We start from the raw sequence: 22338 nt of genomic DNA, 5'->3' as shown, positions 1-22338 counted from the left end.
GGCTCCTTGCTGACTCACACCAAATGCTTTGGTAAGGTCGCCTTCTTAATGCATTTTTCATTGTGTTTTGTAGGAGCAAAGCCGGCGCCGGGCATCTGCTTTCAAAGGGTTAACTCGGCGGGAGACCCCTACGGCAACTGTGGCAAGGACTCCAAGGGCTCCTTTGCTAAATGTGAAGCACGGTAAGACTTGATGTGTCCATGGAAACCAATGGATGCATTTAATTGCTAGCTGAAGGAATGCAGTGTGTAGATATTACCCTTGAAATGTACGGAACACCCTTATGTGACAAGACCTTTTCAGTGTTAGAGACTGGAAGTCAGTCAACGGATCAATTAGTCATTAAAAAAGCAGAAATACCACACTGCTTGTATCCATGGGAATGTGTTAAATCGCTACATTTCCCCTGTTTTTATCATTGTAAATTGCTTTGTGTATTTGACTGCAAACAAAACAAGCAATTCTTAAGATGGCATATCGGGCTCCGTCAGGCTCTCTCTGCTGTTTCCTGACACTTTATCGACTAAACTATTTATTCAGAAAATGAAATAATAATTAGCTTCCAGTCTGAATTGAAGGCTACTGTCGCTTTATATATATATTAAAAAAAATCGCTCAGGTTATGGTTTCAAAAACAGTACAAACAAGCTGCGTGTCCTGCAGTTTCCCCTAATTGGACGCCGAGAGTGGGAGAAAAAAAATTATAATAATTGCGCGTATACCCATTTGGGAAAACAGTGACATGTTATTCAATTATCACATTGCTATTCTCCCTGTTGTTCGTCTCGTCTGCAGAGATGCTAAATGTGGCAAAATCCAGTGTCAAGGAGGAGCCAACCGGCCCGTAATTGGCACCAACGCTGTTTCCATAGAAACGAACATCCCCCTGCAGGAAGGGGGGAGGATACTGTGCAGGGGGACACACGTCTACTTGGGCGACGACATGCCCGACCCCGGCCTGGTGCTGACGGGCACCAAGTGTGGAGATGGAATGGTGAGAGCTGAGATCTGAGATGGCTGAAAATACGTGAAACTGAATCTTGGCACCGCACGAGATGAATAAATCTCGAGTTTTTCCCCAAACTTCGGATTTTGTCCCCCGTCCACCAGTAACTGCAACCAAAAAACTGTCTCGGTGTACGTGTGGGCGTTGGAAAAAGTGTGCATCTGCATTTCAAGTGACGGATTCGACTTCCTCTACTGCTAAACAGCAACTGTTAGAAAAAACACAATATAAATAAAATGCCCAAATGCTGGGAAATAAGAGCGGAAAAAGTGATGTGCAGTGACGGGCCCATGACTAAGACGTTCTGAGAAGCTCTTCGGGGTGTGTCCTGTCATCTCAACCCCAGTCACTTAATTGACTTACCATTATTCAGTCTATTTGGCATCTTCCAGCGGTCATCAATTTAACCGCTGGTCACTTCGACGATACAGTTGCTCCATTTAGTCTAATTTACTTCTCGGTGCCTCCACCCTTAAGGAGGATCCACGATTTCGCCCTCATCTGTCAAGGGGGTTCTGGCATTCGTCTCCGTGCCCGGCGCTGCCAAGTTCATCTTCACATTCAGCCCGGAGATATTTGGGGTGTGGTGGCAACACGGAGACCACAGTCCACATGATTCAACTTTTTATAAAAAAAGCAGCTTTTTAATGCACAGCTGAAGTGGTTTGTCAGTGGCAAATTAAAAGAGCCAGAAGGCCGGATCTGTCGGTTTTAATCCTTAAAAGATTAAAGGTTTTTGTGCTCTATTGAGTTCACTTCGCTGTCAATTTTTAATATCTTTGTCTGTCTTCAGATGTGTCTGAACCGCCAGTGTCAGAACGTCAGTGTGTTCGGCGTGCACGAGTGCTCGGCCAAGTGCAGCGGTCGAGGGGTGAGTACGGCTCCTTTCATCTCGTTTCATTGTTGTGAAGACCCGGTGCGGTCGCTGTCCGTCTCCAACCGGCCTCCGCCCAGATGGCTTGTTTACTTAATATCCCATTCCCCTCCCCCACCTCGCACGGAGGCTCATTTTGACGGTAACATGCTCAGAATGCCCCGTTTTTACGGTGGGTAGGGAGCCATTACAATGCCTCGCAATCAATCACTCTGCGTGCTGAGAGGTTCAATCAATTACCTATAATGGCTTCATTTATGCTCGGCTTTAAGTGCCATTCATCATACGCTCAGCCAGTCGTCCTTGTCCCAAAAACTGCGTCGAAATCAAAAAATGGTCCAGGCGTCATTCGGGCCAAACGCTGGGAGCTCTGACACACGGTTTGACTTTGAGCCGGGGTGCATGGATATTGGATTTTTTCTTGAACCTATGGGGTGGTCTTGTTTGAGATGAAATATGGGGCTTTTGTGGTATTACCCTGAAATTTACTGGCAGATCCCCGAGACTTTGACGGCGACTGCTTTACGTCGCTCCTTCATCAAAGCTGCAGAGGAAACACTTTTTTTACTGTCTCTTAAAAAACGAAACGTCTCCAGCTATTACACGGTCGTATTTGTTTGTCTAGTTCCAATCAAGACGTTTCCTTAAAGCTCCAGGGACTTTTTTTTTTTTTTTTTTTTACTCACAGAAATAAAAAAGGATGTTGCCCTCTCTGGGAGACGGGGCACCCTAGCATGCGCGGATTAGATCAAGATGTTGTCTTGGAAAGAGGCCCTCACCTGGTCCGCATTACCCTGCTGGGGGAATCCTCTAAGACTTTACTATTCCTCTACTCTGCGGGAAAGGAAGACAATAGAAGGAGAAGGATGAAAAATGTTCTGTCGGGCTAAAAAGAAGTCTGCTCTGGTTTTATACCAGACGTCTGGCCAGCGATTGCCTACTAACATACCGCAGATTGAGACTCTCGAGCATTTGTTGACTGCGATGTCTAGAGCTGAATAAGCAGAAAATGAATGGATCTGCATAAACACTTTCACTAATTCTGGATTCTTAGCTGTTAGAACTTGCTGCCGTGTGATGCTCGAGTGATTTCTTTCTCGACTTTTTTGAAATTCAGATGATTAACAGGGTGTCTTCAGGTACTCAGAAAGTCTTAAAATGTCTTAAATGTCATTTTATGATAAAATTTTATACTTTTTTTGGAGCAAAAATATGATTTAAGTAGAAAAACCTCACTGCCTTTTTGAGGTTAATTCGAAGTACATTTAAAATTTAATTTCAAAAATTTCAAAAAGTATCTTAAATTCTCTGTTAAAGTGAAGACATAACAGGTTTGACATTATAACTGAGACGTCTGTGTGTTGTGTTGTCGATTAACTCCTGGAGTTAGCATGCTAAGCAGCTAAAACCCTTTTCTCCCAGTGGTCCTGTGCTTGCAGTCTGAACACCAACTCTCCTGCTAGCTGCACCGCAAACTGAGCTAACAAGTAACATCAGCTACCGTCTTAACCAGAATGCAGTTAGCTGCAGTTAGCTACTCTGGTGCTCCTGTGTGTTTGGGGTTTGAATAGTGGCCAATTCTTACATATTGCACCTTCAAGTTCAACTTCAATGTACCTGAATTACTTTGTTGTAAGCATGTCATAAATTGTTTACCGTTTTGTGTACTTGTACTATAAAAAGTACACAAATGTTCATGTCCTTTGTATTACATTCAGTCAGCATGCTTTCTTATGAGTACTTAAATTTCACCTAATTATAGGTGTCTTTTAGTAGACACTGTATCACTGAACCTCACAATGTCTTTTTACCTTATGCATGCACTTACCTGGTCACAAAATAAAGATAAACCTGATTCACTCTCATAACCACATACCTATGTCTGCGTGGGATCCCACTTTATACTTACCGGCAAGAGTCAGTGTTGACATTTGGTCATAGAGCATCTTGTAGGTTCTTCGAAAGCATTGGAATTGAAGTGATACCTGTGGACACCCGGATTAATTACCAGATTAAGTGCAGAAATAATCTGTAGATGAATCCATAATGAAAACAGCAGCAGGGCGGCGAAGTTGTTGTCACTCAAGTCTGCATCCAATTTCGCAAACATAACTCATTTATCACCTTTCGAGTGTGTGCACTGTAGCCTGGTGAGCGCCTAGACTGCATACTAAGTGCAGCGAAGTGTTTGGCAAACACCCATGTGTAGCATGAGAAAAAGACAAGCCGGCGGCGGCATTTTTCGGCTCACCTGACACTTAATTGGCCCTTTCTGATATACTGCAGGTGTGCAACAACAACAAGAACTGTCACTGCGAGGCTCACTGGGCGCCTCCGTTCTGCGACAAGGCAGGTTTCGGGGGGAGCGTGGACAGCGGCCCCATCAGATTGGCAGGTGAGTCAACAGTCGCAACTCGAAGTACACGAAAAGGCTGATTTATCTTCGCCCGGGGTCGTGTTGTGTTAGAGGTCCTGGCCGCGGAATGTGCGAGCATTTCAGCGGTAATATATCAAGGACTCATGCTGGAGGATATAAGCGAGTCGCAGGAGTCATAAGGTTGTGTGTTTTTCTCTGCAGAAAATTCAGACTGCAACATTAAAAAACACTTAAGAAATTGTAAGACGAGACCTGCAGGAACGTTCGCAGACGGGCTGACTGTCATATCAAGTACGAGAGGCCTTTTGTTTTGGAAGGCTACCTATTGTTTCCATGTGTGTGTCTGAGCAGACAGCAGGAATCTGACAGTGGGCATCCTGGTGGCTCTGCTCACCGTCCTGGGAGCCGGCCTGATCGTCTGCATCAAGAGGAAAAGTCTACTGGGCCTCCTCTTCACCAGTAAAAAGAACCCGATTGAGAAGCTGAGGTGCCTTTTTTTCCCCCTTTCAGAACGTGACAGTAATAAAATCATTTGTAAATATCACAGATGACACATATTTTCTTTTTTCGAATTTCCAGATCTGTAAGCACCTCCATCAGCAGACCCTCCGCTCCCAACCAGCCTCCATCAGCGAGCACGACCTCTCCATCTCGACCGGCCCCGCCTCTGCCACACGGCGCCACCATCTTCAAGGTCACTACGAGCACACAGACGAGAGAGATCTGATGCAGATGGAGAGGGCTTTTTTCTTTCCTTCTTTTTTTTTTTTTTTTTTTTGCGCAGAGGGCTCACCAGCAGATGATGCATTCCCTGTAATATTTTCCCACAGATCCGTCCCGGAGCAGGATTGACGCGTTGTTTTCACACAAACGGCAGCTCGTTCAAATCCAATTAAATGATCCCCCTCTCTGCGTGGACATGTGGAGGAGGGAGAGATAACGGCGCGAGCGTTGTGTTTGCAACACTTGAATACAGTCCTTGTCATTAACAGCCGCCCGTTACCAGAGAAATTGATTCGTCCGCGCGTTCCCCACATGAAGGATGTTGATGCGCCGGCTTTGCTTGAGACGTAAAGTCATCCTGTTACTGATAATTGCAAGACAGAGCAGGATCTTTTGCTGTAATGACTTGTGTGCCCCCTAACTACTTTATTACCGCCCTGACACGCTTTGTAATGGGGAGAGACCTGTGATCGATCGAGTCAGGGCCGCTGGAAATAAGAGGGGCTGTGTCAGAACTGACATTTGCGCTGCCTGGTGGCACACGTTACCCGCTGGAGACCGGTGTTTTCAGTTAGCGGCATGTGGTTTTCATTTGGGGTCAATGGTAAGAAGAGAAAGGATGTAAGGGCTGTTTGATGTAAGCATAGTGCAGGTGAGGTCATTTTTCCAGTTGTCGGGGGGGGGAGGGGGGGGGTTGGGGGGTTAAATCGACTACGTGAGCGCATGTGTGCGTGCCTTTGTATGTGTTACATTGTGTGTTTCCGAGCTGCGCGCACATCTGGCCACGTCTACAAGTGCGTACTGGGCAGAGTCTGGCTCTCCTCTGGGAGTGTGTGTGGGCTCTTTAGCCGGATCCACCTTTTTGAATGAGGCAACAGTTTTTCCCCTTTTGATAGGTTACCTCGAGAGGAGTCAGGGGGTTAGGGAGCGTTTGATTTACACATCTTTGACAGTGCGAGGAAGAATGTAGAGGAAGAGGAAGGAGGAGGATAACATGACTGTTTCTGATAGGAAGCAGACGCTTTTCTCCACTGACCGACTTGTCTTTCATCTTTCTCTGCAGCCTCCTCACCGGGGGCCGGAGGCGGTGCTCCCACCGGGCCCCTACCCTTCTCACAGCCTGCGCAGACTGCCCCAGTGCCCTCCCGTTCACCTCAGCCACCCCGTCCCCCTGTCTCTCACCCTGTCCCTCTCCCCTGGCCCCGCGCAGCCGAGACCCCCGGTGCCTCCGCCGCACATCCACGTGGCGCCCAGGGGGGCGTCGTTCCGCGGTGCGTCACGCCACAACTTCTGCAGGATGGTCATGGTGAGTGAGTTGGAAACGTTTTATTTGATGATGTTACTCACTCTAGTGTTTTTCTCAGCAGGGCCTGCGGAGCTTTAACGCACAACTACAGCCTATAATACCCGACCAGGGAAATGTTGTTCATTGCACCTTCAGACGGGTGTGAAGCTTTCAGGGTTCATGGTTCTGTTGTGTCTTACATGGTACATGTATGTTGACAGCCATGCACAGTCTCATAAAATAACGAGGTTAACCCAGGAGCCAGCGTCATCCAAGCGAGACCTCAATTCATACACTACAAACTGCCACATAAATAATGAAAATGGAGCCAGACTCGCAAAAGGAGGAGGAGGGGGGCGAAAGGAAAAGATGAAAGTAGTATGTCCAAATATCACGGGGTGGTAAATTCGCTGCCACTAGAATTCCGTGGAGTTTAGTTATGGCATCGGGAGGCTGTCAAAGTTGAGGGGAAGAGTAAGCCCGAGGTTCCTGGTGTTAAATCCCCCTCACTCAGTGATTCTCAAAGACTCTTATTTGCCTTTAATCCGGTTTGACTTGTACTCCGTGGGCAAAGCGAGGCAGAGAGGCCCAGAGTGGGAAGGCAGAAAAGTGATAAAGACACAGAGGGGAGGCTCGAGATAATGAGCGAAGAAGTCGGTTAATCAAAGTTAATCGATGCATTTTGAAGGTGAGAAACAGCAAGCCCTCTTCAAACACGTGGGTTTTCTGCTTTGGAAAAAAAAGGTTAAATTCATTCTTCTTCTTCTTTTTTTTAGAGCTTTTTGTTGATGAATCAACAAAGAAAAAAGAGGTACATCACAAAAGAAAATAATCATTAGTTGCATCCCTACAAGAGAAAGTGCCAATGAGCAGAGAAAGAGGATGGAATGCGGATGAGGAAATCAGCAGCGAGATCCAGCCTGAAACCAGCCCCGAGTCGATTTACGTAATTTAGCGCTGAAAAAAATGAACGCCGGGGGGGGGATCTGAGGTCAGAGCCGTGCCACACCGGTGTCAGGCTAATTGGAGGCGTGTTAAATACATAATGACATTCTAGTCTTGTCCAGATTCATGGAGGGTTCACAGCGGAGGTCTGGCGGTGGAACACAACACTGTTCTGGTGCTAATAAACATTATGACAGCGTGTGCTGGAACATATGAATATATCAGCATTACAGACAGACCATTCAAATAAATACTGTTTACTGTTTTTTTGATATACGTGTGTTTATAATGCTGTGTTTTTATTAGTGCATAATCACCTGAAACTCAGAATTGCTGTGTTTTTCGTGACCTTAGAATGACACTTTTATAGGTCCTATTTCTCTTAATGGTCAAGCAACTATAGAAAAATTTAATTAAGGGGCAATAAAACTGTTTTATTTAGATCTAATTGGATATAAGTGTTTATTTATGTGACTCCTGTGGGCATTTATAAGTCGAGGCTGGTGTCTAAACACAAAATGAATGGCAGCAAAATAAAACACAGGTGGAATATTGAACAATATGTCCTTATAGGAGTTAGTGCAGATCAATACGATGCATTGATTAACACCTCAAATCTCCTTTTATCTACTTACAGCTACATTAAAATGTGTTCTCATGCACATCGTCATCATGAAAATATGCTGGATTTAGTTTCGATGTATAAAAGATATATCTGGAGCTTCACGCGGCTTCTCCGGCCTGATCCGGGCCTCCGTAAGACCCGAGAGCCCAAATTGTTTTTTTTTTAAAGACGTTATTTACACACTCAACAGATACCAAGTGGAGCTTGTGTTCTCACCTCAGACGGGGAGCATGCTAACACTTTCGTCTTAGCGGTGAAGATTTCAACTTAAAAAGGGGCTGTCTTTTCAAACCAACTTGGGATCTTGGATAGCTGGGATTCAATTTGATAGTGAGTTATAGATAGATACTGTAAACAGATGAAAAGCCCATTCTAAGTGTAATATGTGCTTTGATTTGACTGCACTCTCCATTTCCAGCGGCCCTCAAAAGAAAGAGCTCCGATCACCTTGACAAAGGATCTCATGGTTCTTCATACACCTGTTCAGCAGGTGAAGTGCAGCAGCTCCTGGCAGCGTTTTCCCACTTCAGGAAGTAGACTTTCCCTCTCAGCTGTTTTCTATTTAACGTCAGAGTGCGAGACTGAAAGCGATGCCTGTTGGCAGAGGACTTCGCCGACAGTATCTTTAGCAGCTGTTTGGCAGCTCTGCGACGTTGACAAAGCCCCTCTTTTTTTTTTCCCTCCCCACGGTATAAGATCTCTGCTGGGGGGGCACGGAAGCATTGTCTGATGGGAGAGCTTCACCTGATGGATGCAGCAGGTTTTTTAGACAGACTTGGGGGTTTTGAGATGTGGGCTTTAGTTTCTCTAAGTTGGAGCTGCTGTAACATTCTGTGCCTGTTAATCACTTTATCCGGCGTGCTCTGTCCATTCCCACCCCCCCTCCTCCTCATTCCACTTTACTACCATTTGGTGCTGTTCTGATATTTTTGGATGGATCTCACGACAGTTTTGGCTGTCAGCGTGATGAATTAGCGGTGTTACTTCAATGGCGCAGATTGTCATAATATTTGACCTCAGAGGGGGCAAACGAGAGACATATCCGGCATTAGAGACTGCACTGACAGCGTGCAGCTTTCAATAAAAGCATGAATTAGGGTATCAAGTTTGACTCCGACAAAGGAATTATGTTTTGAATTGCAAGACCCCATTCCACGGTTGAGTGAGGCCTGAGGTTCGGTTGTTTGGCTCCTTCCTTCTCTGATGTTTGAGGAGGTTTTTATTCTCTGACCGAGCAGAAGAGGTGATAGTGAATGGAGGCCAGATGGGGGTAAGGTACAAGGCCTTTATCGATGATCTCAGTCCTCCTAAAGATTAAAAACACATGACAGTTCCTCTCATCACAAGTTGAATGTGCAGTGCCTGAGAGAGGAGGACAGGGCGAGCAGACCTGAGCTGTATCCTGACTGTGAGTGCCATCTGGTGGAGATACTCTGTTAATAATTTGATGCGTCTCCTTCTCCAGGAGTTGGAGAAGCCCAGTCCTCCTCAGAAACCCCTTCCTGCGGATCCAAGGAGCTCTCGTCTGGTTCGCAGTCCCCCTGTAGTGCAGGGCCACAATGTAGTCCAAGGGCCCTCTGCTGTTTGTGGCCCTGCACCAATGCCTGGTGCATCCAGACCTGTTCGCCCTGTCCCACACCCAAAAAGGTGAGTTTCATACCTTCTCTAGATTTATTTAAAAGGGGCAATTTGTAAGATCTGGCCAGAATTTCAGTTTAAAACATTAAATAATTCAAATGAACTATCCACAGACAGTGAAAAAAACAACAGTGTTTATGTTATATCAAAGGTGTCTGCACTGTGCTGCAGAAATATCCACTGAAGTTAGCATGCTAACTAGCTAGCAGCAGTGATTACACCACGAAGTCTAATAAGTAAACTAAATAAACACACAGAATGTCAAGAATGGAGAGCTTTTTTTTACACAAGGTGTAAATTCAAATGGAAATATTTGAAAAAAGACAAGCAAAGGCAATTAAGCCTTGTTAACTCATCATAAAACCCACTTCATTCAACCTCAGCACAAACAAAATATAGCTGAACTAAATTATTGTGGTTTGTCTTTCGACAATAGCCTCTGATTTGGTCACTTCATGTCTCTCTGTACCCACCTGCTGTGTCCTCTCATCCCTGGAGGTCATAGTCCTGGTCAGAGCTGCTGTAAATCGCCTCCATACTGTATCTCCTGTCTTCATACTGGCATTTGTCGATCTTGAGACTGTGTTCATTCCCAGTCTGGTGTCCAGTTGTGTTCAATGAGAGGTCGGTTGACTGAGGGTGAGGTGCGGTGAGGGGTAGTAAAGTCCAGTAAAGTGAGCAGCAGTTAGCGGTTATACTGCCCCTTGTAGTTTTGGAGCTACCTTTGAATTCTGGCCATTTCTTACAAATTACATCTTTGAAGTTGTATCACTCGCTGAAAGATTTTATTCATATTAATCTGACTTGTCTCCCTCCTCTAGACCCAGCCCCAAGCAACCTCCAACACTACCAAAGCCTTGCATAATTGCCAACGTCAAATACAGCAGCTGAGACTTTTCGCCAAAAGGGACATTGTTGTGACGAGACACTTAACAAATTTGCACTATGAAAACCTTAAAAAAAGATGGCGGCCTTCTCTGAATCAGGAGATCCGCCGTGTCCCTTTGGTGCTCTGTCTCTGAATGGTGCTACGAGTCTGAGCTCAGGTACATGTAAAGTATTTATATTGTGTATTTATTGCCACGCAGTGCACTGTGCCAGACACTTTTACTACACGGTAGCAACTTTGAATTTAATTTTTTAATTTTTTTTATTTGTTATTTGCATCAGTTTCACGTTTTCTTTCCGTTTCGACCGATCTGTAACGGGAGATTTAAAAAATGAAAAGCCAATCTGTGAAATTCTTGATTGCAGAAATGTGTTTATAAAATGTGTTTTTAATGAAGGGAACTCTTTATGTTATGGTTTTTGTTCTGTATACAGCAGAAGGAGTTGAAAAAAAGAAGAAGAAGAGTTTTGTGCAATGACAGACGAGAACAGAGACAAGATTTGTAGTGCATTCGGAACCCAGTGGGGTTTCTCTTGAAGGGGGTAATGCTCCTCGTAGAAGCTTTGAGCCAGTCTGACGAGGCTTGAAACAACCGCACAGAAAAAATAAATAAAAATGGAACAGTATGTATTACTGCAACCGCTCTGCAATCGAAAAGGAAGAGAGGCTTGTTTTTCGATGACAGCTGAGGTTCAGGTCCGTTTCCTCTACATTTATATTTCGTAGAGGTAACAAGTGGAATTTGTGAAATGTCACTGATTTTGCCATTTCATTAACAAGCCCCGAGAAGCTCACTTGAGGGGATCTGGGTACCGAGGTGTTAAACTGAACAAGGATCTGAAATGAGCTGAGATCAGGGAAGCGTTCATCCCTCAGAGAGAGTAAACTTTCCCTGAAATAGTGCTCTGCTGAAGGTCAGGTGTGTTTTTTGAGTACTTCCATCCGTGCCTGTCCACACTGAGGACTCTTGCGTGAAAGTTGTTAAATCACGAAAAACCAAGAAAGGACTTTTTCTTACAGACATCGCGTAGGCATCACATGTAAAAACAGCCGTTGTCTGGCTACAGTTTTCATTTGAAGTCGTGTTTGTGGGGGTTTCTCAATAACTGGAGCAGTTATTACATTTTTCTATTTTTTGTACCTTTTTTCATTTGGCTATTGAGATTAGTTTTTTAAGCCAATCTACACGCCAGATAGAAAACAAATCCTGCATTAATTGGATTTGTGGTAATTGAACAGTGTTATTAATTTTTCTGACTGGATTGCATCACAGCGTATATATATAAATATATATATATACATCCGCACTGAGCAGCATTTCCTTTAAGCACAGCTCTTGTTCACGTATAGGCTGAAAACTTTGACTTTGGACTTGTTACTTTTGATACTGTTATCTTTTTAAAATACTGCACTAGTTTTACTTTCATCGCTTTGTTTACTTTACTTTGCTTTTGTTCAATGCTGCGTGTCCATGTACTAACCGTACAGTGTATGTGTCCAGCCACGTGACTGTACGTTGCGTCTCCAAAATGTTCCTCGTATGTTGTGTTACAGGTGAACACGTCGCCATGGAGAATGCTTTTTTTATATAATGAATGTTTGATACATCATATGTAAAGAACACTTGTGTCTGGTCATGTTATTTTGAACACTTTCGAGCAGTATTAGTAAAACTGTTTTTTTTTTCAAACACTGAAGAGCATTTTCTTTTGTTATTGATCTTTATGCTGTTCTCTTTTTTTTGTTGGTTACGCGCTGTGCGCGTTTCGAGCGAGACGAATCGATTACAGTCATGGTTCTCAAAACCCCTTTCACATCGACTGACACAAATCAGACCGCAGACTCCCGTTTAATAAGGATTTTTTCGCATTTTGGATGTTTTATTAAAGAAAATGTGGGACAACCTGTGAACAAAATAATCATAACATTTATCCTCAGTCTAGGTTGGTTCACACACCGTAGGTCGAGGTCATGCTCGGTGGGGGAAAAAAATGGGAAGACAGTAATGCCAAGTTAAATTGATTTTGTTTTAAGACAAGCTGATGCCACACATGTTTTGATATCCAAAAATTAATTTGTATTCCTGCTGTATCTTATAATACCATCAGTCTTTTATGTCAGCTAAGAAGTGGCTGAATGCTAACATTAGTAGTTGTCTAACGGAAGCTAATGATTATGAAATATGAAGTTTTTATGTCTTTTCAGTTGCTGATCAATTAGAAAGCAGTTTGTTAGATTCCCTACATTTGTACTTGCAACCTGGAACACAGCAGGAACGATACTTGAGCTTCCCACCTTGAGTGTGACGTCAGAGGAAAATGATTTTCTAGGTGCAGATCATCATAATAATAGGGGCATTTAGGGGTTTTCGTAAAATAAAACTTAATATGACTTTAAAGTTAACTCAAATATATCATATGAAATCATGTTGTCGTACGTTGCTTATGGAACCAGCTCAAAGACCCACTGTGAGAACCACTGGATTATATAAAAGAGTATATAAATAGAGAGCACACAAACATTAGTGAGTCCTACTTTGTCAGAATACAAAGTCAGATTTCATACTTAATCTAATTTTACAATTACAATATCATTGTATCCACACAAAGTGTTCATTTTATCAAGGGCCCTTTTGCCAATTTGCAACCCTAAACCAACGTACAACCAGAAGATGCAGAGAGGGGTCTTTATTCTCAGGAAGGTTTGAGGTTACAAATTGATTCAATCATTCAACACCAACACACTCGGCTTATTTCAACGTTGTGAACCTTTGTCTAAAAGCAATTTGAAAAAGGTCTTTGAAGGAGATACAAATACAGCTTAGATCAATACAGGCGTGCATTCACACCTATGGGATTGCCTATTAGGATTCACCGGTGCTGACTAGAGGAGTGAAGCATGTGTGTGATTAAAAGGATGTTCAATAACAGCAGTTTGGAAAAAATAAAACAAAATAAAACAACCTTTGCTAATGAGAAATGGTAGCAGGCCTCCACATCCTCCGACAACACAACAGTGTCTAATTACAAAAGCAGTAAATTACAAAAGCAGCAGCTCAAAGAAAAAAGGAAGTGGTTTCAGATGCCAAGGGCAAAAAACACTTTTAAAAACTAGACATGTACATTTTTCGAAATGTTGTTTTTAGTGCTCAAATTGTGGGCTTCACTTTACAAATCATTCACATACTGTATCAGTAGGTAGGTGAAGTACTCAAATTCTTCACGTAGTCTGAAAAAACTCAATTACAAGTAAATGTCCTGAATTTAAAATCTTACTTTGGTAAATGTACAAATAATACATTAAAAGTATCAAAAAATTAAAAGTAGTCATTTAAAGAATGGCTTCTTTCCCAGTGTATCAATAACAAATAAAGTGATGAAATGTAAGTAGCATTAAATAGAAACACTCAAGTAGAGAACACAAGTATGTCATTTAGTAAATGTTCTACTATTTGTTTGTTCCTGGTTCCTCAGACATGAAGGCTGCATTCCACACACAGTAGAGAGACCTTCAGGCTCGTTTGATGACTGAGAACCTTCAGAAGCTTTATTGATATTTAGAAGAGATAAAATTGATGAATTTAACTCAACATGTGTGTGAAGTGGACTGATGATGGCCGAACAGCTCGCCCTTGTGGAGAAGAAGCCGCAGCCTGATGGATGGTCATTTGTAAGTTGCTCCTGTAGAGGCTTAATAAACTTTAATAATAATAATAATAAAAAAAAAGAATTATTAAGCCTGTATCTCCCATGAATATGACATATTATCCAGTATTTCCATACCTTGAATTACTATCACATATTTAAGGCTTGGTAAGTCATAATTATAGTCATTAAATATTTATTTATCATAGGGGGAAAAAGAAACAAAAACGTAATTCATTTAAATTAAAGGTGCATAAGAAGAGGGGGTTATTATTTGAATTCATTTGGGATTTGATAAGTGAAAACATTAGATTACACGTGATTATTATGGATAAGCGGGTGATTATGACAGACGAGGCTGAGAGGGTGAATGTGAAGCTTCTATGCAAATGAAAACACGTGTGAAGCCACGCTGGGGAGAAATTACGCGCCCGGTGCGCACTGCGCGTCCGCCAGCCACTGACACAGCAACCTCAAACTTTGAGCCCGCTTCATTTCTACACTTTTAGCGACTAAGAAACCGAGATTTTGTTGCCCGTTTATCATCCGCTCCGTCCAAGAAAAGGAATCCAGGACACGCTGTGTGCTTTAAACTGAACGGAAACTGCCTTTCTTTTTTTGACGAATTGCGATGGGGCCGCAGCTGGAGCGGTAGGCAAGGAGAAAAAACAAAAAAACCTTTGTACGATCTTGTCCGGATTAACAAATGTGTCATGTCGGAGGGAAATAACTCAGCCTCCGAGCCTGACAACTACCTTGAAAGTGAGGAATGTCCCGTGGAGGATTCGTTTGGCTTTGGAGATGATCTGGAGCTGAATCAGTTCGATGGATTGCCCTTTTCCTCGCGTTACTACAAACTGCTGCAGGAGAGGAAGACCCTGTCGGTCTGGAGGGTCAGGTGCGAGTTTGAAGACGCTCTGGTCAACAATCAGCTGGTTGTTGTGTCTGGCACGGCGAAGACTGGGAGGAGTACACAGGTGAGACTGCATGGATGCGTTGCCAGAAAAGAAGCACTCAGAGGGGATGGAAAAGATGACGTGTCAAACTTTTATTCAGGGAAATAGAAGCTCAGATTTCCTCAGCTACTCCCTTTTGTGCATTAGAGTCATATAACAGTTCATCTTCTACTTTTTCCATCTCTTCCTCTGCTGCCCTCCCTCAGACTGAACCCAAATACCCAAAGCATAACCTAATTTGTGTGACCTGCATGCTGTTTGTTGCCACATGCTCACTGAGTCGACAGCAAAATTGGATCTGCTGATTTGATTTAAATGTGAAGTAAACACTCTCACCGCCATTTTTAACTTCCAAACAGCACATCATCTCTCTCTCTTTCTCTCTCTGACATAGTTTTGATTCCTGTGACATGATTTGTTTTCTCACTCTGACATGTATGGAGAGGAGCACCATTATATGAGCCTGTGTGTGTGTGAACAGGCTGTCCAGCTCAGCAGATGCTGTTGTGTCACAGCGAGGCTGTCCAAGCTCCTGCCTGCCTGACAGTCGAGCTTGACAAAGGCTCCAGCAGGGGTGTTAGGGGACCTCCTGCTGCTAAGCCCTGATCCGCTGGAGCCGCCTCATGCTGCCAAAGCAATTTTGCATTATGAGCGATAATGCCATAGGATATCTCCTGTCACTGTTTGTTTTGCTGCTGGCTTAAAACAAAAGCTGTTGGTGTGATCCTGAAAAGGGTGCCTGCCACTGAAAACTTGAGATAATCTGACTGGAAAGTGTTTCTTTTTTTTAAGGTGGAGAATAAGCACTGAAGCACAAGTCAAGTGAACAAAAAATGTGGTGATCTTCCTCTTTCAGATCCCTCAGTGGTGCGCAGAGTTCTGTCTGTCCGCGCAGTACCAGCATGGCATGGTTGTGTGCACACAGACCGACAGACGGCAGGCTGTGGATCTGGCCCTGCGCGTGGCTGACGAAATGGACGTCAACATAGGCCACGAAGTGGGTTACACCATCCCTCTGGAGACCTGCTGCTCCTCCGACACCGTTCTGAGGTTTGCTGATGAGCTCTCAGTCCGTCTAATTCACAGCAGCATGAGTGAACGTCATTTTAACATCATTCACAAGCACTTTATCAAGACTGAAGCATTCTGTGTGCACAGTCGATGATTTGAAGTGGGCAACTTTGAAGTCACAGGACATTAGACTCATCGCCGTGTATCCAAAGAGTAAAGTCTCGTCGTGACAGAACAGTATCAGGCATTTATTTTTATGCTTCCACCGTCTCATGTGGGAGGACTTGCTACTTTTTAGATCCTTGTACATTTTTGGACTTCTAGTCAATAAAAGCAGGCTTGCAACCTCTATTCAAAAAAAGATGAGATGCTGTTTAAAATGTAAATAGAAACAGAACCAACGATGGTTTTACAAAGTGTACCCTGGCCCACGTAGTGAATGACTGAGCCTTTTGAGGATGCCCCCCTTTCACACACAATAATGACTCTAACACGTGTTTCCAATCAGCCTGTTTACCTGTGGAATGTTCCAAACAGGTGTTTTTCGAACCATTCAACAACTTTCAGTCTTTTTTTGTTCATAGAAATACAGTGGGCTCTGTATGTCACCTCATTTCACTTGGTAAACAAGGCCTGCCCTCATACGTCACTCAGTTAGTGTAGGCTGTGCCACATGAACAGCATATTCACAGCATGGTTTTTGACCTGCAGTGAGCCTGTTACTTTAAAATGGAAACATAACACTATCCTCCTATTAAAATTGAACTCATGAATAATAAAACACACTATTTCTTAATTTACCACGCACAGGGTTTTGCGACAGCCTTGCTTGCTGCTTAGCTTAGCAGCTAGCTTATGGCTGCTACTGACAGCTGTCTGGTTAGGTGTTGCTGTGTAGCTGACATGACTGAGTCAGTGTGCTGACTTTGTTACACCTCTTTGCTTATGATACTGCTAAACTAGCCTATGTTTTAGCTTAACTTGGATAATCCTTTAATGGATTTATCACAAAAGTGATAACTGACATGAACAGACAAAGCTATCAAACGCATAACACTGTCCTCCTTTCTACAAATTAGTTGAACTCATCAGCAATAAAACACACTATTTATTAATTTACTACAGTACACACAGAGGTGTTGCTTCTGCCTTGCTTAGCCTAGCCTGGCTAATGGTGGCTATTAGCTAATATTAAAAATACTTTAATATCTGTTCCAGTGTAGCAAAGAAATCAGTTTTCCAACTGCGTGCCTCCCACTTACTTACTTGACTAAATAGTTAGCTTATCTTGGGTAAAAGCAAAAGGGATATAAAGGCATGAAACCTCAAAGGTTCAGGCCCGTGTTTGTACTCTAATTAGACCCACTTTGACTGTCTGTTCAGACTACCTGGGGCAGTGCGACAGGCCACAAGTCATTTTCAATGGAAGCTGGCGGTAAGTGCCCAACACTTGTTGATGAGTAATGGATGCAACACGCTCCAAATCAAAGTTAGGCTGGTTTCATCCTTCAACAGCGTTTTGGTGACAATGTAGCTGTGTTCATTGGCCGTTTTCTAACTTTGTCAAGTACGCCTTCAAGCCTACTCTCCTATGTTGCCTCTTATGGCTGTTGTTCAAAAGATGTCCCACGTATAATACCTCCACTAATAACCCCCCTCTGACGGCTCTTTATCACTCAGGTACTGCACTGACGATATGCTGCTGAGAGAGATGATGTCGGACCCTTTTCTGGAGCACTACGGGGTCATTATCATCGACCAGGCCCACGAGAGGACAGTTAGCACGGACCTTCTGCTCGGTCTCCTCAAGGACATCCTGCTGCAGAGGCCTGAGCTCAGAGTGGTGGTCCTCGCCATTCCGCCCATGACCGACAAGCTGCTAAGCCACTACGGCAGCATCCCGCTCATCAGTCTGGAGGCCTCGTCTCCTGCCGAGGTGGTCCACAGCAACAGTGGCAACAAAGACTACTTCTACTCAGCACTGAGACTGGTGCTGGAGATCCATCGAACCAAAGAGGACGGAGATGTGGTTGTGTTTTTTGCCTCGGCTGAGGTAAGAGTTTTTTCTTTGACTGGTTTCGTTGGACCGAAGCTGAAAAAGGCTAAACTGCTTGTTATCTCCTCTGCAGGAGGTTCATTGTGCCCACAGCATCCTGCAGAAAGAAGGCACCAGGCTGGGAGCGGAGCTTGGCCAGATGGTGCCCGTGGTCTTGTGCCGAGGTCAGGAGGAGCCACCGCCCGTCTCGACCGAGCAACAAGGCTCCAAGAGGTCCAGGATGGTTTTCCTCTCTACCCAAAAGGGAGAGGACATGTGGTGGCCTACAGAGTCCGTCAGCTTTGTCATTGACACAGGAGTCCAGAAAAAGATGGTAAGTTATTTTCAAGCAAAATATCCTTAAGTAACAACCTCAAATGAGCAATATAGGGTATTGATTGGCGTGTGGTTTGGACTTTGTAGGTGTACAATCCAAGAATAAGAGCCAACTCTGAGGTACTTCAACCCATCAGTCAATGTCAGGTAGACCTACGGAAGAAGCTGTCTGGACCATCAGGTATATCGGCTAATCGAAATGACTCAAAAGTTTCCTTTTTGATGTTTTCCAAGTCAGACATGGCAACACAGTCAAGAATCTTGACTTGAAGATCAACATCAGAGTTGATCAAATAATGATTTTACTGAATTTTTTTTTTTTTTAGGTAAATGTTTCTGCCTGTATCCAGAAGACAGCCAGCTCCCTGCAGAGACGACCCCACAGATCTTAGAGTCCAACATTACACCAACAGTCCTTTTCCTGAAACGGATCGAGATAGCCGGCCTTGGACAGTGCGACTTCATCGACAGACCAGGTTATCCGGCTCTTGGAAATTGCACAAACTGAATCATGATTCACGAAAACAAGCTTTTTATTCTCAGGCTGCTTGTTCCCACAGACGAGACCTCTCTCCCACTCTAAAACGCAGCCGGAGAGGTGCTCGTGAGAGGGTTTTTTTTTTGGCTAGAGGAAGCACAGATGAATCTGCTCTGTGTAGCTGTTTGGGCCCAGTCAGCCATGATTTAGCTGAGCCGACAGGACCCTGCTACTCACTATTGTCTGAGCTCTGACCCACCCTAACATGAACAGAACAGGCTAAAAGGGGCCAGCTCATTAACGATTACACAACATGTCTCGTTAGGGCAGCACCAGACAAGAGGAGGAAGCCCAGGCCAAATATACCGTAATATCTCTGTGTTCTTGCAGAATTTGGCACTGGGGTTACTTGCCCAAATATGTGTGTGTCATTATATTTCCTTGTGGAAGTGTTGCATGGAAATTTGAGAATTTAAGTATTTCCCTTTTATCTCAACTTGTCCATCATAGTGTCCTTTTTGGATACTACCAAATTCTACATATGGGTTAGGGGTTAGATCGGGCACACTACTATTTCCTCTAAGCAAATTCTCTCTTATTGATCTCATGCAATAAACTCGTGCTGTTTCCTTGCTGCAGATCCCGAGGGTCTCATGCAGGCGTTGGAGGAGCTGGATTACCTCGCGGCTCTAGACGATGATGGCAACTTGTCTGAGATTGGCATCATCATGTCTGAAATCCCTCTGGACCCTCAGATGGCGAAAGCCCTGCTGGCATCCTGCGAGTTCGACTGTGTGAGCGAGATGTTGACGATCGCGGCAATGCTGTCGGGTACGTTAGCGACTCGCGTTTCAACTTTATAATCGGAATAGGATTTCGACGTACTCCTTATGAGTGCCGATTCTTTTAATTGGTTTGTAGATTCACCAGATGGACATTGTTGTAGCAGTTTCCCTCTCAGACCAGATGGTCCTTGGATAGAGTGGCTTGTCTCAGTGGTGCTGACCTCGTTGTTTCTTCGTCTTCTAGCGCCAAGCTGCTTCCTGGAGCCACCTGTTGGCATGACCCACGAGGCGGTCCAGTGTCACAGAAAGTTCCAGCACCCTGAAGGCGATCACTTCACCCTCATCAACATCTACAATGCCTTCAAACAAAGCCAGAGAGAGCAATGTGAGACACAGTTGGTGAACGGAAACAAATCTGCTCTTTGGTTAAGTGGTACATGCTGCAGTGTAGCTAACTTACTGACTGTGATGCGTCCCTGGAGCAGTGTTACTGAACCAGCTTAACCTTTTGTGACATAAAACAAGCGTCATGATACCAGTTCATACACTGAGGCACTCTTTAAAGATCTTTACATGGTGTTTAAAGGTGCAATGCGTAAGAATTGACCGCCTGTCGAATTAATACTCCTAACAAACAGGGGGACGCATATCACCCGGGTAACCACTAACTGCTGCTAACTGTAGCTGCTGTTAGCTAGTTAGTTCAGCTAGCTACGCAGCTAGTGGTCATATAAGCTGACTCTGATTAGACTCGTTGTGTGTTGGTGTTGTTTACATTGAGTTACAAGGTGGCTAGGAGCATAGCTTTAAATGTGAAAAAAAAGAATCAGGGCAAGACTGTGAAGACATTTTGATCGGATCTCCTGATTTTCAGATGCTGTTTGCCACACTGATCTTAAAGTGAAAATGTAAAGGTAACTTTACCTAACATAGAGAGTTTAAGTATATTAAATTACCTCTATATTAATCATTCGCCAGTCAGGTGTTAATAGTTTACGGATTAAAAATAGTTTAATTGTATTCAATGCTTTATGGACCTCATCAAAGGTGATCATTGTTTCAAATATAGTTTTAATTAATACCGTTACCCTGTATTTGGATGTCAATGATTGCCTGAGTTTGACCAAAATACTACTTCACTGTGTGTTTCAGACTTCAGTGCTGAAAAGTGGTGCAAGGACTATTTCCTGGATCACTCCGCCCTGAAGACAGCCGAGGCCATCCGATCAGAGTTGACTGACACTCTGAACCGGATCGAGCTCCCCATCTCTGAGCCCTCCTTCGGAACCAAGAGCAACACCCACAACATCAAGAGAGCTCTCCTAGCGGGGTTCTTCATGCAGGTACGTGGAAACTACACGTCAGTGTTGATGAATCTGCCTTCGGGATTCAACTGAATTCAAGTCTATGGCTGATTTCCTTTTCACAGATTGCTCGAGATGTGGACGGATCAGGAAACTACTTCATTCTGACGCACAAGCACATGGCCCAGGTGCACCCGCTGTCCAGCTACGGGGCTCAGTCACACAAGCTGGGGCTGCCGGAGTGGGTCGTGTTCCACGACTACACCCTGTCAGAAAACAACTGCATGAGAACAGTCTCTGAAATCTCCCCTCAAGTGTAAGTCAATCCCTTTTTCATGTGTGTACAAACAGATTAAAGTGAGTTCTCGTGGATTATGACCATGCATCACACTGCTGAGACAAACATGTTTTGATTTCTTGTTGTTATTGTAGTAAAACTGAGCCTTTCGGTCACATTTTGATTTTAAATCTCTGTAATCCTCTTAAAATATCTATCTGTGTTTGTTTTGTTTTTTTCTTATATGAAAAATAAGTTAAAGGGACAGTTCACCCCAATAAATCAAAACCACATATTTGTTCTTAACTGTGATGCTGCGTATCCATCTAGAATGTTTTGGTGTGAGCTGCCAAGTTTTGGAGGTATCGGCAGCAAAGATGATAATGGAACTGCATGGCACTTGGTTTGTGGCGCTCACAGCACCAAAGAAAGAAAAAAAAAATGGACACGTCTCTCTCCAGAAGTCATGACCTAGTTACTCAAGATAATCCACAATCCTTGTTATGCGCAGTCTCATTTTGGAACTTCTTTTCTACTACACCCAAATCTCTAAAATTTAGCAACTCACACCAAAAACAGTCTAGATGGATAAAATTGCACTACAGGTGAGAAGAAAAATGGATTCTTTGGATTCTGGGGTGAACTGTCCCCAGAATTACCTGCTTTAATGTAATTTCTTTGCCATTTTAGGTTCATTCAAATGGCACCGCTCTACTTCTTCTACAACCTGCCCCCTAGTGAAAGCAAAGACATACTGCAAGACATGCTGGACCCGGATGGCTCCAGTAAAAGTAAAAACGAGAAACAGAAAGCGGCCACAGTCAGCAGTAGTGACGACAGCGGAGGAGGTGCAGTGGTGCCACTGACCTACGACAGATGTGTGATTCAATGACGTGAAATCATAAATGAGCTGTAATCTTATCTGCAAATGCGTTTATGCTTGTAACATGTTTTATAGTCAATGCCAACCAGAGACTGTGATAACTTATTACACTGCTTAAAAGTCGTACGGATGGTCACATGTACATATGCAAGGAAGTTTCACTCTCATACAGGGTGAAGGTGTTGTCTAGTGAGTTGACACGATGCACAATCTAGTAAATCATGAACACCTTTTTTTTTTTTCTTTTTAGTTTTGATGTGCATCTGA

The 22338-nt window shown here is 43.7% G+C and overlaps 2 protein-coding genes across 2 annotated transcripts in view; both read left to right on the top strand.

Annotated features, from left to right (window-relative positions):
* Positions 1-12054, top strand: part of adam12a (ADAM metallopeptidase domain 12a) — an 84920-nt gene extending 72866 nt beyond the window's left edge. The window contains exons 15-23 of the mRNA XM_030400202.1: positions 74-182; positions 796-994; positions 1800-1877; positions 4167-4275; positions 4609-4744; positions 4837-4951; positions 6044-6286; positions 9301-9482; positions 10295-12054. Of these exons, the coding sequence (XP_030256062.1) occupies positions 74-182; positions 796-994; positions 1800-1877; positions 4167-4275; positions 4609-4744; positions 4837-4951; positions 6044-6286; positions 9301-9482; positions 10295-10364 (1241 nt within the window). The 3' untranslated portion in view covers positions 10365-12054. The remainder of the gene's footprint in view (positions 1-73; positions 183-795; positions 995-1799; positions 1878-4166; positions 4276-4608; positions 4745-4836; positions 4952-6043; positions 6287-9300; positions 9483-10294) is intronic.
* A 2322-nt stretch (positions 12055-14376) lies between these two features.
* Positions 14377-22304, top strand: dhx32a (DEAH (Asp-Glu-Ala-His) box polypeptide 32a). The gene is made up of 11 exons (XM_030400197.1): positions 14377-14983; positions 15819-16012; positions 17654-18026; positions 18103-18342; positions 18432-18525; positions 18671-18820; positions 19462-19653; positions 19852-19992; positions 20760-20950; positions 21037-21227; positions 21879-22304. Exons 1-11 carry the CDS (start codon positions 14720-14722, stop codon positions 22078-22080), a joined length of 2232 nt encoding a protein of 743 aa, XP_030256057.1. The 5' UTR covers positions 14377-14719; the 3' UTR covers positions 22081-22304.
* Positions 22305-22338: the final 34 nt, after the last annotated feature.

Source organism: Sparus aurata, chromosome 20 (genome assembly GCF_900880675.1).
Source record: "Sparus aurata chromosome 20, fSpaAur1.1, whole genome shotgun sequence".
In the NCBI taxonomy this organism is placed as follows: domain Eukaryota; kingdom Metazoa; phylum Chordata; class Actinopteri; order Spariformes; family Sparidae; genus Sparus; species Sparus aurata.
This window is presented reverse-complemented; position numbering and strand designations above follow the sequence as displayed.

Coding starts and splice junctions, on each gene's coding strand:
- dhx32a (XM_030400197.1), top strand. CDS start 14,720: ATGTCGGAGGGAAATAACTCAGCCTCCGAGCCTGACAACTACCTTGAA. Junction 14,984..15,818: donor AGACTGGGAGGAGTACACAG/GTGAGACTGCAT, acceptor TTCCTCTTTCAG/ATCCCTCAGTGGTGCGCAGA. Junction 18,343..18,431: donor CAGGAGTCCAGAAAAAGATG/GTAAGTTATTTT, acceptor TGGACTTTGTAG/GTGTACAATCCAAGAATAAG.